Genomic DNA, 16,262 nt, shown 5'->3' with positions numbered 1-16,262 from the left:
GTTTCCCACTTGTTGAGGTCCACTCCTAAGGCCTTCAGATCCCTCTTGCAGATGTCCTTGTATCGCAGCTGTGGTCTACCTGTAGGGCGCTTTCCTTGCACAAGTTCTCCATAGAGGAGATCCTTTGGGATCCGGCCATCATCCATTCTCACGACATGACCGAGCCAACGCAGGTGTCTCTGTTTCAGCAGTGCATACAAGCTAGGGATTCCAGCACGTTCCAGGACTGTGTTGTTTGGAACTTTGTCCTGCCAGGTGATGCCAAGAATGCATTGGAGGCAGCGCATGTGGAAAGCGTTCAGTTTCCTCTCCTGTTGTGAGCGAAGAGTCCATGTCTCGCTGCAGTACGCTTGCATCATATTATAATTTGCTGTAAGCCAAATGCCATTTACCATAAAAATCACTGCCTTGCTACTAAACAAAGACCTGGTACCCCTTGGTTATTTTCATTTGTGTCATTTAAAAATAATCTTGCAAGGTTTATTGAGAACAGCTGGTTCCACTATATTAATATTAATTTGCATTCATCTTAAACTGAAGAAATAAACCAGCAGTGTTCCTTCTGTGTCTTTGAAGTGTCAATTTTTTAAAAGCCTTTTCTGAATTTGAGCAGAGGCCTAATCGTTCCCAATATGAACAAAGGAAGACGTATTTAAGATGACATGTATGTACTGTTTATGCACAGTGCAACACTGGTCAGTGGCAGCACATGATAGATTGGATAGGGGTGGAACCTCTCAGATTGCAGGTCAACAGTAAAGGTGTATTTAAAGTGTGTGGGCTAGCTGTTAGCTTAGAGTACACCTTGTCCAGCTATGTGACTGCTGAAGATTTTTACGTAAGACAAGGACTTGTGACAAGAGAGGACAAACAGGATAGAGTATCCAGAAAAGGAAAACATTGAGAACCTTTAATAGGTCCTACACCTGTCAGAAGATTGCTGACTATAGACAAACTCCCCTTGAGGGGCATGGTTTCCTACGACTATTCTGCATTAGAAGCTGCCTGGTGTCATTCATATACCAAATGGAGAAGCATAACCCAACAGTCAGACTTGACACCATTATATACCAACTGAGGCCATCTATGCTAAACTTATAATAAAAGCTGCAACTATTTGCTTCTCAGCTCTCCATGTATAGTCTCTCTGACCCAGTAAGGAAAAACAAAGCAAAAACAAAAAACCAAACACACACACAGCAGCTGCAACACAGGCAATTTCAGTTAGATTATTTAGAAAAGCCAAAGGGATTTAGTTGCTCAAACTCCACTAAATCTAAATGCGATGTGGATGCCATAGTTTTGACTATGTTCTGCTTCAAGCATCACTTCCCAAAAATTGGTAGGTGAAACCTATTCTGATGAAAAACAAAATTAAACAAAGTTTAACTTTGGAGATAACTTTTCATGAAATAGTAGTCGATAGTTCACAAAATGATCTAGATCAGTCTTCAACTTTTTTCATGCCACAACCCAAATAATGAGACTGGGGACCCACAGTTGGTTCCGCCCCCTCCTGGGACCCAATCCACCCACTCCCTGTCCCCATCTCTGCCCACACCCCATCTTTGTTACAGTTCCATCCCAGCACTGTTTACTGTAACCAAATATTCTTATTAGAGAGCAAAAAAAAAGTTACCATGAAGCTTGGCACTAGTGAAAGCTATGTTAGCACAACTGCAAAGAACCTGAGCAGGATTGGGACACAATTGTCTGGTCCCTGAAAGTGTTCACCAGATACCTTCCCCTTTTCCTGGTGGTCTTCAACCATTTTCATTCCTGTAAGTTGCCGCGACCCCACAACTAAGGCTTCGTGACCTCAATAGGGTCTCGACTCCAAGGTTGAAGAACACTGATCTTCACTGATCTAGACCAAACTGTATAAAACAAAGGAGAGTGCCTTGTAATGTAACTTCTTTTGAAAAGAAAAGAAAAATCTGTCTTGTAGGCAGTGTTTGACAGCAGATCAGAAAGCAGGAGGGATATATTTTTCTTCCAGTAGTTACAGCTTCTGCACAATTCTTTCCCATCTACAGCTTCAGTACTCAGAATCTTTCATCATGTCCTACTTGACTACTAAAGTCAGTCTTTGTAAAAACGTCCAAAATGGCTACACTTTTGAAACTGGACTAAATTAACTAAACAAATTTAGACATGTGTTTCTCACACATCCTTTATTCAGACCACATAATTTGCATTTCTCATTACAACTTAAATCCTGGTAAGAGTAAGGAATGAGATGTATACATTTATCCCTTAGCAGGATTATGCAATTCATTTTGAAATCATTTCACCTGCCTGGTAGAGAATCCTTCACAAAGTATGAAGAACGCTGGCCTCAGTGCCAATACAGGCATGAACTTCAATAGGCAACGAGAGACTCAACCTAATAAATTCTCCCTGTAGTTCTGAGCCGCTGGCTTTTCTGAGAATATATCATCAGTGAAAAGACCATTAGAAAACATTCACTGGTCAGCAGGACACAGATGTGCAGTCCTTTGCTTGACCTGCCTTGGCATTGAATGATGATAGCAGTACATTGATTGATAACTCAAAAGACAGGAATCTGCTGCAAGACAAAAAACCTAGCCACATGGGAGCACAGCAACAGCATCCAAACAGCTTGCAGGCAGTTTAGCTGGCCTAGATCTGAAAACATTATTTGATCCAGTGTAGCATTAAGTCATTGATCAGAGGGTAATACTACTCTCTCCATCAAGGAAAAGTTACTGCAACAAACAGGCTGTGCTAGAAGAAAAGCCACATTACACATTATCTAAACACTTTTACATTTAAACTGATGAGGGCATGTTTCATTGATTCTGCAAAGAGCCAATGTAACCAGGTAGAAGGCAACTAAAAATAACAGAATTCCAGAGAAATCAGTGGAAAGCTAAGACTGGACAAAACCCCCAAATCTATGCACGCACAAGAGGATTTCTCTCTATAAAAATGTGTTACACCTAGCTTGATAGGGTATTTCCACACCACACTGAAAACTGAAATATAAGATACACATACTTCAGGATATCCAGATTACTCATAAAATCTGAAAGGACACTCATAGTTCTCTCTCAAAACATGGGATATAAAGTATGCACTGTCAATGAAGTACAGGCAAAGGCAAAAGTGGACGAGAAAGGTAAGAGATACACATGAACTCAGATAGGGGGTAAGAGGGATTGGAAGAAGCACCCTTGAATGAATGTCTGAAAGTGGGACACGAATTAATTGGGTAACTCCCAGGTAACTGGGTGCTAAATTGCAACCTCTATCAATGACTACATAATAGGTTTTCAAACTTAGTAAATGCTGTCAAATGTTGCTGTGCTTGCTGTCAAAGATAAGCTGGCAGCAATGACAGCCAGATATTGTTATCACAGATGGAAAAATGGAATATTTGGAATTGAAAAAGGTAGGAAGAGATAGAACCTCTGGCACTTGAATTATAAGAAGTTATGAAAACATGCAGAAAATTTAATGCAAGAGGACAAGGGACATTCCATTTATATTTGTGCAACAGTGCTGCTATTTGGGATCTACTCCCAGCAAGGATTCCCTTAACTGTGGTGGCAGTCAGTGCTATACCTCCAATGTACCACTTGTTATGGTCCTTTTGTACCTTACAGGTTGCAACAAGCCATTGCTAACATTATGCTTTATTTTTTTAGAAAGACTAACTAATTGTCCAAAGCAAAATCTTGCCTTTTTAAAACAACAACAACAAATTTGTGCTGTATACAAAATTTCACTATTTCATTTTGGTCTATGAAGGAGTCACTCATCAGAATTTGCATTATACCAGAAGATAACTCAACTCAAAGCTTCCAAAGAAAAGTTCAGCCATTAACATTTCTTTAGATTTGTGTGTTTGATACATGGAAGGCATATTATACATTAGATATTTGGGCTCAGATTTAGAAAGATGTGTGCATGTATGCATGAACACTGATTTTCTAGTGGCAACCACTCACACCCAATAGGATGCTCTGAAGGCTTTTCCAACCTTCAGAAAAGGCTTTTCAAGATACTTTTCAAGCTGAAAAGTTGTATGTTATGTTTCTTCAGTATCTCTAAAGGAAATCTATACTGAGATTTTGTAATATTTTGCAGTAATTTGTCAAAGTGTAGCTGATCAACCACCTAAAATTCTTTAATCTGTTGACAATCCCATTAAAAATTAAATGGAAAGATTAAGCTACTGAAACTGCATAGCCACTCTTTTGCAAAGACCTAATCTGACTGTTTAAAACTGAGAGGAATCTGCCTTTAGCACAACAGCAAGATCCTTTGGAATCCATATTATACCAACCTCTGCAAAAACAAAAAAAAAGTACCTGCTTGCAACTCTATAACCTTTAAAGTAGGGTAAGCTGCTTCCTAGTCCCTGCCTTTTATGCACTTTGCTTTTGAACTCATAAAATTTGGAAAGCTTATCTCTTTTGTGGAAAGGGAAACCACCTTCACCACCATTACAGGGTTACCACTTTGAGACAGACTATTAAAAACTGAGAGCAACACGTTGATGAATAAAGCCTGAGAAAACATAATAGGATGTAACCCAGAAACTCATGAAATAGATAAAAAGAGCCACTGTATAACTTCATGGTTCTAATACATGTTAGGATCTTAAGGGACTGAATCAGAGTCAGGAAACATTGGTAGCTGAGCTTCTGATCACCTAAGAATTTGCTGCTGAAATTCTTTCATCTTTTAGCCAACAAAAAGTCACAAAAGTTTGATGCAATGATACATTCCCTCTCATATGAACATTCAGATTTCGGAGTCTTTCTTCCACTACTCACACTGGAAACCTTATTAGAGATGGTAACTATGACTCCCACCTGTGTCCTGGTGTTGGTCATAGTCACACAAGTGGTGGCCCTTTATTTGTGGCTGCATTCTGTATACTTTAATGTTATTACACCATTCTTTGATTTTAGGATTATTGCAGTTTATATTTTGTTCTTTTTCTTGCATTTTACTGGTTTTTCCTCTGCTGTATTCCCTCCATTTATTTGGAGGGAAAGGAGATATAGAAATCATTTAAATAAATACTTTATGTAAAAATAGTGTATGTTTTAGCCATGGGGCTCCAATCCACTTCAGTTTTACAGTTCAATATTCAGTGCTGAGCAAGATGTGCTGCGTTTTTAAAAAGTTAGTCTAGAAACAGTAAGTTCAGTGCTTCAAATACAATTTTTAGCTTGCAAAGAAAAATTGCACATACCCAATCTAATCTTTCATTTTCTCTTTAAGAGAAAGGTTTGACATCTGGACTGACAATCTGCATTCCAAAGTTTTAGCCCATCACAAATTGAAACAGCTGAGTTATAAATCTTTAGGAAGAGAATTGGTCACGGAAAACAGAAAACATTTACTTAAAACAAACCTAGCTTGGCAAGAAGATAAAACCCATAAAGCCAACTTTTCCTGGTATACCCTCTCTAGACAACGTCAGCAAATAAATCTTGCTCCAGAAAATAAATCCGGAATCCAACATCAGTAAAACAACATCAGATCTCATGAAGTCCGTGTCTTATTTTTAATTCACAACAGTTTTATAATACAAAAACATGACAGAAATCTCTTGAATACCACAACTGATATTCTTCCTCATCCTTACTTCCATGTTATACTGTGTATGTTGACAATTTCCCAAGAGACCTTCCCCAAGTTTTACAGCATGAAGTACAGTCATGTCTAAAAATACTACATGAGCAGGGTTCAAACAAGCAGGATCAAAACCTTGAAAACTAAAGACCTAGGAGAAGCTTGATGGTAAGCATGTCTATCATGGAAACAGCAACATACACTAACCATTCCCTTGAGACTATTTAGAAAGTGAAATGTTAAGAGCACTCCTCTGCAAAAGTATACTGTAGCATATATTCCTGAAGTGCTCAATGAAGCCAAGTATTCATCACCCACGACCCTGGCTCTCAGGAATGGCAACTTCTCCAGATATTCAGTTCCACTGGAATGATGAAACCAGAACTACTAACAACAGCATGGCTTGGGATAAGACAGCTGCAGGGAAACACAGAAAAGAAATCCCATTGATGCACTAGAACAGCAGCATGACAGCCAAACGTTTCTGGTAATGTTGTAAAGAGTTATTAAAATGCTTTTAAATCAATGCACTATTTAGCTAGACTTTACACTTGCAGGATTCAGCTAAAAACACTGTTCTTTCCATTATGACTTTCAAACTACTTGATTCACTCCTGTGCACCATTCTGTTATTAAAATGAATGTTGCATGGAAAAGAACATGGAGCTAAACACTGAGCTTGGTGCAACATGGAAGTACTTTATCAGAAATCAATTTAATTGATTGCAGAATGACTTCAAGGATACTAATGAGCCTTGAGTTTAGAGTGATCTTAGGCTTAGATAACAGTGGCCACTCCCACCAACTCCTGATGTTTGATAGAAATGCATTAGTATCCTTGAAGTCATTCTAGAGTCAATATTCACAACGTGTCATCACTTTCATAAAGCAGAATCAATCTCTGCTCATTCTGCAAGATATACCGAACTCTTGCCAACTTCATGCATTATTGAGACAGAACACAAACATTTGCACATTACAAATACCATTCAATTTAAAGACCGCCCAAGTGAATAGAGATTCTTACAGTTTCTTGTGTGGGATCAGCAGAGGTAAACTGTTGCAAGCTCAGGCAATTTCTTTTCATGGGATACAATATACTGTTTAGAATGCAACCCTTTGAAGATAAATGGGAAGAAGTAGAGAGGGGGTGGGCTGTTTTGTGCAATCTTTTTTGTAGAACAAAAGGTGATGCAATCAGTTTGAAGCACAAATTAAGAGGTGATCTCATCGGGCTGTTAACTAAAAAGCAAGATCATCCCATGCAAGAAGATGTGCTGGTTAAATACCAGCAGTTGGTCGTTGAGTGACATTACCATTAACAAAGTATAAATGCAGGCTTAATTACACAGGCAGAACATGGTGCACAGACTTCAGACATCTGCAAACAGTTCAACCACACTGCACCATGGAATTTCAGACTAGCATCTCACACTTTCCCAGTTTATACTGAAACTAAGGCATGCCTTGCTACTGTACTTTTAGAAATACTGTCAGTTTTATGAATTCATAGAACAAAGATGCCTTGTAAAAAAAGAGCAAGCAGCCAATGCATGAGAAAAGAGATGACACTTTCAAGTTTTTTTTGTTGTTAAAAAAGAACTGGGACTTTTAATTTTTTTTTTAAAAAGGCTAAAGTATTTGATGTTGGGTTTATTTGCTACTTAGTGAATCCAGCAGTTTGGCTCCAAAGACCACAGAAGACCTCACACTTAACCACAGCCCATTCCTTCCTTATAAAAAAAATCTTTTGTCATTAAGACACATTTAAACTAAAGTTTTATGAACTACTGTATACATTCTCAGTGTCAATGGTATCAAATTAAGATGAGTGTATCTTCTCTCTCCATTGGAAGAATCAAAAGTGGAGAATGCCACTAGAATTGTTTAGTGAAGAGAACTGCACTTGATTGTGACAACCTGCCCCATGCAAAGAAGCAATGCTTGGTCCATGCTGCATTCCATTTAGGCAACTGGAGAACTCCCAATATGGAAGCCAACCAACCCCTTCCAAATTATTTCTAGAAACAGATCAGTGGGGTGGAGCAATACCATGCATCCACTTTCAATACTTTTGGCCATCATACCATATTTTCATGTTAGTGCCCCTACATAAACTGTATTGAAAAGCACTCTGAAGCAGGTCACTGAAATGTCTTCTCAGCTATACACAAGTGTCTGTGCATCTTTTTATACTCAATACAGTACTCATTTTATCTACTTCATAAATTAAACTCAAAAGACTAAACTTACTATTAGTTAGCTGAAGGAGAAAAGTAAAAATTAAAAAGACTCACCATTTCATATTTCGAAGTCTTAAGTGTATAATATCATCATCATCATCATCATCAACTTTATACCGTACCTTACTCCCCAAAGTATAATAGTGACTGCACCACATAATTCTCCTCAAAACATCAAAAAACCCACTGACATTGTTCCCTTACCTTGAGGAGGCCTCCACGACTGCCCTCTCACAGCAGGATGCAGCAAGCATCTCACTAGCATGGCTGCATGAACCATGTAAGGTTGGATAGGACTGGGCCCCGAGTTTGACTAAAGAATTGAAACTAGACATCATGAGACTGGGACTGTCAATTTACAAGACTGGCATATGGCTCAAGCAGAGAGACCTGGATTCCCTCAAAGGTGGACTTTCTTTGGCAGTCATAAGGTTATTTACTTGGTTCCACAGCACAGTAGCTTTCCGTGCCTTCATCCATCCTGATATGAGGTACATAGCACAGGGTACACTCCTTGGAATATCCTCTATTGTAGCTCTTTGGGCACATGATAGAGAGCTGGAGTCCCCAGACTCCTTCTAGTCATATAATCTTTGCTTCACATTAGCAAAGCTGAAGCAGTCCTCCATAGTTTAGACAGCTTATACTAGGTAACATAAGAATGCAACCATATCAAGACACTTTGGTTTCAAAACAGAATTACTAGAAAACAGAAGGTTTACACAAATGACAAAACTTTTGTAAGGAGACAGAGCAAGCCATCACTCGTTCCCAATTTTCTACACTTTGACATGGCTAAAGAATTAGAGGTGAGATTTGAAGCAAAGCAATTAATTTTTCTTTAACATCATCATGAATGTCTAAAGACAGAAGTTCAGAGAAGCTCTTCTCTTATTACTGACTGTGTGGATCATACAGACTGCATATTTTTGAACCTCATGTCTCCTATGATCAGTAAAGAATAAATGTTCACCTGTCTTGCAAATAATCATTTGCAAACATTCAGGAAGAACATTATTCCAACAGGTGGGCCAAATCTTGAGTCTCCTGCTAATAAACAGATATGATTAATGGCCACATTGCTTCATTTTACTGACATCTGACTGCTTATTTCTTAGGAGCATTACTGTGGTTCTCACAGAGCTGTTCCCAGCACTCAGCAAACTATTCATAGCAGCTGTTATGTGAAAATTTAAAGAGCATATTTTCAATAAAACAAGAGGGATTTTACCTTTGTGTCAGAAATGATAAATAGTTTCCAGTGAGTTTTTGCTGAGAGCCTGGACACTAATGTCACGCCAGTGTTAAATGGGACTATTGTGGGAGAGAAAGTATTGCTGTGTACTTGGCCCAAGTGGGGAATACTGCAGTACCACAAAAGTGACAGTAGTCCCTACACAACCAACCAGCAACCAAAAGAGCCTTTTGGCTCTTCCCCCATTCAGTCAGCTTATATGGAGCCAGTGCTCAACATGTCGCGCTGCCTCCGTCTATATGGTAAGCAAAAAAGAAACGCAAGCTAGGCATGGTTTATAAAAGGAAAAGAGATGGAAATGATTATCCCGCAACATATCCAAGATGCATCCTTCTAGTCATGCCAGTGGCATGAAATGCAAGGGCAAAATTTCTGGGTCAGAACCAAGCAAATGACTGAGTAAATGACCCAGCTGGAACCTGAAACGGAGGCACTGATGCACACCCTCTTCCTATTGGATGCACCTGGGAGAGAACACATTGAATCACAGAAGGGACATACAAGATCATCAAGTCCAAACCCCTGCTAATTCAGGCTGTCCACAACTACAACATCCCTGACAGGTGGCTACCCAGCCTCTGCTTAACCTCTTCCAACAATGGAGAGTCTACCACTTTCAGAGGCACTGTTCCACTGCTGAGCAGTTTGTGCCATCAGGATGTACTTCCCAACACTTAATTGAAATCTCTCTTGTAACTTACTCATTTATCCTGGTCCCACCCTCAAGAACAAGCAAAAAACAAATCCACCCCATTTTCCACATGACAGCCCCTCAAACATTTATAGATAGTTATGCCCCCAATAAACCTTCTCCTCTCCAAACTACACATGCCCAACGTCTTCAACCCGACTTCCTCGGTGGCGGCATCCAGCTTCATTTTCCTCCTCTGGACCTGCTTTAGTTTATCAACCATCTTAAACTGCAGCACCCAGAACTGGACACAATATCACAGGTGAGTTCTGACTAAAGCAGAACACAGCGGTACCATTCTCACAATGTCAGTGCCATACTTCTGTTGATACAGCCTACAATCACATTTGACTTTTTTGCAGCCATGTCACACTGCTGGTTGAAATTTAGCTTGCCATATATTAAAAAGCCCAGATCTTTTTCACAAGTACTACTATTCAGGCAAGTATACCAAATCTCTCTCTCTCTCTCTCTCTCCCCCCCCACACACACACACACAGACACACCCCATCTACAAGAGATTACTGGATAAACTGCCTGACAGCTTCTGGTCCCAAGAAATGGACTGACTGGCTTCTTAGGAACAATGGAATAATCTCCCTAAAGTAGATGTGGAATTAAGGACACTCATTACTTATAAGTGAAAGATTACACTCTAGTGTGTGTATAGGGTGTATGGGGTGTTCAGGAAGGGGTAGTACCTCTGCTGTAGGGGCATGTCACGTCCTTTTAGGGCAGCTCGTCCACCTTTGGTCCCCACCTGTCACTCAGCTCTCACCTGTGGTTCCCAGTCGCTGTAACATGCGCAGCGGCCACACCCCGGGCAACAGCTTTGACAGGCTGGCCAAACCAGGTTGAAGGTAGCCATCGGGTCATTGACCTTTGGCGAGATTGGGACTTGTCTATCCCAAGCATGTGAAGACAGACTCCAGTGGATTGAGCGGATGAGACCTACTAGAATAGGACCAACAGTCACAAAGGCGGTTTCTGCAAGCGATGTGGTATGCCAAGAACACAGAAAGACACGAAAGACGCCTGGTCAACCACTGTGCCCAGCCCATCTCCAACTGTCTCGACTTTTGTCCTGCCATTGGAGCAAGATGGAATCTGGGAAGAGAGAGTGAGGCTGACTATGCGCACCTCTCCCTCACTTTAATCCAATTCACGAGCAAGTCTTGACATCCCAGATGTCACTCCTGAGGGCTGGGGGATAAGAATAGGCCCTCAGTTTGGCTGTACTTGTCATAAGAGACGACTAAACAACAACCGGGTAGATGGGACTCGATAGCCTGGGAAGGCAGCTCATCTGAGAGAAGGAAAACTCTGATCCCAAACCTCCACTGCCTTGTAGCTACATCCAGTTATGGAAAAGGCTTCAGGAGTCAACCTCGAGGCAAAATCTGGAGCTGGAGTCTCTGAGGCAGTTCATAGCTGAACACAGTCATGTTCTGGCAACTCCTGCAACGCCGCTGAAACCAACCATATTGGCTTCTGCCTTTCCATTGGACCATTTCAGCGACGTGGAAGAGGGGATTTGCTGCATGGGAAACTGTCCATATCTACTTTACCCAGGCTTCGCGCTCTGGAGAGGACATTCTGTTCCAGAACCACCATTCAGAGCGTGATACCATAGTCTTCCAAAACTGAAGGATGCCAATGACATGACACTCTAGTGGACACTGGAAGAACAGTCCCTCCACCTGAGCCCTCCCATAAAGTATCAGAAGAGTACAACTGTAGACAGATTTATAAATTTGAATTCAAGTTATAAAAAAATATCTCTTTAGAGACGTTTGCAAGGATGAATAGCATCTACAGGAGTAGGTAGGTGATAGGAAAACACTTTCCACTTCCATCTCACAATGACTTTTGACCCTGGCCTTCTTCACCTTCTCTCAACATGCAGCACTTAATGCACAAACAATGAGAAATCGAAGGTTATAAGCATCCCAGAGGCCTTTATATTAGCAAAAAATAATGTTGAGCAAAACAGGAATGCAGATCTCAGATATATGTCTCAATGACTACAAATTATGATTCTGTGCCCATGTTTCCTAGCGTCTTTTCCTTCCTCTGGTCACTCTTCCCCAGCTCATGGCTTCTCCTACTAGTCTCCAGATCTTATTACAAGTTTTATACACAGAAAACCAAATTTGGATTGTTTCTTTAAAAACACTTTTATCCCACCATTCCAAACCTGATGGGAAATCAATCAAACTTTTTTGTTTCACCAAATCTATAACAACCCTTCAGCACATCAGTGAAGGAGAGATCCCGATCTCAACTAGGAGGGAATTCCATAGGCTGGGCACCACAACAAAGAAGGAATCATTGTGAGTCCCCACCAATCATATGGCAGGTGATGGCACCTGCCATAGACACTCCCTAATTGACCTGAAGACAGAAGAGGTTTATATGCATCCCATTCAGACTGCAAGCCCTTTAGGGACAGGGAATGATGTAGTTATTAGTTTGTTTGCTGCTTTGTGAATTTTTTGTTGCTGAAAGAAGACACACTCTTTAACACTGCCAAGTTTGGGTTTCTGCCACAGTTGCACTCAGTCCTAGTTATGATCTCACTGATTTATCCTAAGTCAGAAGAAAGGCTTGGCAGTCTTCAGGGGACATCACGCACCCTGAAAATATTGAAACCGATGCACCACTTTTTCCTGCACTGTTTGATTTTAGCAAGCATACACAGAGGTTTTTCTACAGCAAGGGCCAGCGACCTTCTTTAGCAAAGGGGTCAGAGACCATGTCTGAGCGAACGGTGGATCACCATGTCACAATGCTACTTCTGTACGTTTGGCAATGACATCACAGAACTTCTAGACAGCTGATTCTGTGCTGCGTAGAGCTTGGCTTGGAGGTGTGTGGCCACTAAGCTGTGCAAATAGAGGGAATAGTGATGGTGAGTAGGTCAAGGCTAAGCTGATTGCATTTCCCTCCAGTCTACACAGATTGAATTTAATGGGCAGGTTGAAGGATCCTTTTAGCAGATCTTTTTAAAAATCACTATCCAGTTTTCACAGTACAAATCATTCCAAGAAAGCTACCAAAAAGCTCCACTAGCCAACTCAGGATAATTTAAGATGAACAACGCTTTGTGCAATCTGCAGCAAACCTCCCTAAATCCTTTTGCAGATTCAAGTACAAAGAATACATTTAGCAATTTTACAACACAAAAGAAACAGGTCAAGAACTTGGTTTGAGTGCCCAAAGCATAATTCTTGCTTAATAAAGACATTAAAGATGTAAAATGCCATAAGCTTAGAAATCCACCACATTCATATCGGGGTGAGAAGAGGGCTGTAGTCTTAATTCATTAAGACAGATTAATGCACCCACATCCCACCCCCCAGCTGCATAAATGCAATTATGACTTTCCTTGATTGGCTGCCAATGTGATATAAGTCTAAGAGAAATGAACCTTTTCTACAGAGACAGAACAATAAATGGGCTTCCTTGAATACAGTGGTTGAGGAATCCAAGTTCCTGACCCCAAATGTTTTACTAGTAGTGCTCTATGCAGTGGGGAACAATCAGAATGACATCTGCTGAAACGCGGGTGATTTACGATATAATTGGTTCTGCATATGTGCCAAGAGTAAAACTCCTAAACCCAACAAAAAAAATCAAGATTAATTACCGATTAACATACCAAAAGGGAACAGTGCAATACAGGTGGTGAGGCAAGCTCTCTCCCCTCTACAAATGTGTGGTTAAGCAAGTTAGTTCTGAGGCCGTATTAAGCCTGATGCATCTTCCCTCGCACTCTCCCTGGGAAAAAGGAGAAGTGCTGCTGCTCAGCTTTTTCAAGGCAGATTTTAGGATTCCATAAACAAAAGTTAGACAGACTCTTTCGGGAGCAATAGCAACAGCAGTGGTCCAGGTTATCGTCACATTAAAGAGTGTGCTGTAGTGCGATCCAACAGTTCTGTGCATAATGAATTGCTGATTATTCATCACAGTGCCGGTACAGAGAATGAAAAAATGGTTTCTACTCACTTATCACTCTAAACCACATAAACCACTTTCTACCCTTCTTGCCAGAAAAATGGGCTAGACGTTTGCATGGCTGTAAGCACATAATGGTGTTGAGTAATATAACATGTAACAATTTAATGGCATACGTAAAATCCTGAAAAGGAACTCCTCTCCCCCACCCCAATATTTCCAGCCCTAATGGTTATGTGAAAAATATGGTAAAGATGGTTTAATGCTCAGAAACAAGAAATTTCCTGTCTGGAGTATCCAACGGTCCTAGGAGAAGTAGCCTTTGGATTGTATAAGAATTCCTGTTCCATCCCCAAGGACTCTTTTCTCTGTTCTTAACATGTTTTCTTATTGCCTCAAGTAGTTGTCTTCTACTACTCTGAAAAAGGGTTAACATTTGAGCACATAAACATCATCCCACAGTTTCTGAAATGGGAATAAATTAGGAAATTATATGCATGTTTAATTTGTCTGTTGTCTGGTATTTTGATCACCAATTCCACTTTGAGTAGCAGAAATGACGTTTACTGCAGAAACCAACACATATAGTATGTGTCAGAGTATAGGTTAAATACATTATTTATTACAGCTACAGGGCTGCGAGAGGTTGCACAGGACATAAGGTAAGTTTACAATTCCCTTCATAATCAGGACCAAACCTCCACTGTTTAGTAGCTGCACTGACTAGCTGTAGTCATTAAGAGTCTGTTGTCCTAAAAGGTCTTACAGGGTAAGGAGCCCAACGTGTCCAAAGAACAGATACTGGTTTTGGAGACAGAAAACCCTTCTCCAGGCCACTTCAAATGATGCAGCAAAACACAGACCCCTAAGCCTTTCAGGGCTATACCTCAATGTCTATTGGCACCATGCCATGCTGTCCTAAAGAGAGACTAAGAACCCAATCCTATTTAACTTTCCAGCACTGGTGCAGCCATGCCAATTGGGTATGTGCTGCATTTTGCGGGGGGGGGGGGCGCAATATGGAGGCCTCCCCAAGGTAAGTGAAAGGGAGTGTTGGTTCCTTTACTTCAGGGCCACACTGGCACTGGAAAGTTGGATAGGATTGGGTCCTGAGACAGCTTTAAAGTTTCTGCACTGCTTTTGGAAAAGTCTGTGTGAATTATGTTGTACGTTTATTAGGGTTGGATTTTTGGCGTTAGTTACAAGTTTACTGTAACATCTAGCTTTGCCATTAGGTGGTCAGCTCTTCCATCCAGGGCATTTCTAGTCCCTGCTATGCAATAATATGAAAATAATGTTCATGTATTTGAGCTCTCCTAAGTAATCCCTCCTGTTGCTCAAGTTCAATCATTCTTGCCTCGCTAGAGATCACTTCAATATATCACTAGCAGTCAAGCAAAATAGTAGAACGCCAAAGTTATTGCAAGCGTGCAGTGGAATGGCATCAGGAGATTAATTTGTATTAAATAGTAATATGGACTTCTAGAGGGAATAACAACAGCCTTAACAAAAAAAGTGACAGAATGTGGGTTTTGTGTTTGGATAAACACAAAGAGAGCAGCATTGCCATTTCCATGATCTCCTTACAAGCCAATATAGATGTATTTACAAATATTAAGATTTCAGAACCATGTCAGCCAATGATCACTAGCCATCAAAAGCCAGTCATAAAAACATCTTCGGCACCACTCCTGAAGACAGCTCAGGTTTGTACTTCGTTGTTATCTCCAGGGGAGAAAAACTCCATGGCTAAAGGACAACCCTGAAAATTCCTTCCCACATCATCTTGCCCTCCTAAGATAACATTCAGATCATGACAGAACAACAGTGTGGGACAAACTCTCAGATAAACAGCAGTTCAATATTTGTGCAAACCTCTGTGGATGCATCAGTCTCATCAAAATCCACATGGCCTCACAACATATGCAGGTGGAGTATGGCAGGTGCACCGTGATCCCAGATCTAACAGTGAAATAAAGAAACCCCATTTCTCATCTCAGTTGTGGGAAGGGAAGGTGGAGCGTTACATGCCCATAACAAAAGCCTCAGTCAGTGCAAGTGCTTGCAGCTGTAGTAACAGGATGCCAAGCTGAGAGCTCTGCTTCTACAGCAGCAATTTTAAAACTTTTCCATCTCCCAGCACTCTGACAAGGCGTTAAAACAGTCAAGGCACACCATCCTTTTTCTGACAATTGACAAGGCACACACACTACCCAATGGTCCTACTAATAAATGACCCTCCCCCAAACTCTTTCAGCACACCTGTGGATCATTTGTGGCACACAAATGTGGCAGGAAATTGTTGCTCTACAGCTATCTTGTGAGAGGAGGAAGAGGAACCGGTGCTGCATAACCCACTCTCCTTTCAAAACAGCATTGAGTCAATGAGGGAAGGATCCTCTTAAGTTAACAGGGAGAGACCTCTTTAAAGCCTGGTGGAACTATTCAGTATTATAGGGGTGAACTGCTCTCATCTAAGCTAGGGTGATGTGTGAGGGGGGCT

At 40.8% G+C, this 16,262-nt stretch overlaps 1 protein-coding gene across 2 annotated transcripts in view; it reads right to left on the bottom strand.

Moving 5' to 3' along the window:
• STX8 (syntaxin 8) overlaps positions 1-16,262 on the bottom strand; it is a 105,824-nt gene that overhangs the window by 49,695 nt on the left and 39,867 nt on the right. Inside the window, exon 7 of one of the 2 annotated variants that reach the window (XM_066615178.1) lies at positions 5,532-6,030. The exons of the other annotated variant lie outside the window; for it this stretch is intronic. Within the exon in view, the coding sequence (XP_066471275.1) occupies positions 5,969-6,030 (62 nt within the window). The 3' untranslated portion in view covers positions 5,532-5,968. Of the gene's footprint in view, positions 1-5,531; positions 6,031-16,262 lie in introns of those variants that run through there. 2 annotated transcript variants of the gene reach the window in all.

Source organism: Tiliqua scincoides, chromosome 2 (genome assembly GCF_035046505.1).
Source record: "Tiliqua scincoides isolate rTilSci1 chromosome 2, rTilSci1.hap2, whole genome shotgun sequence".
Classification (NCBI taxonomy): Eukaryota; Metazoa; Chordata; class Lepidosauria; order Squamata; family Scincidae; genus Tiliqua; species Tiliqua scincoides.
The sequence above is the reverse complement of the archived record's forward strand: the minus strand, read 5'-3'. Positions and strand labels throughout refer to the sequence as shown.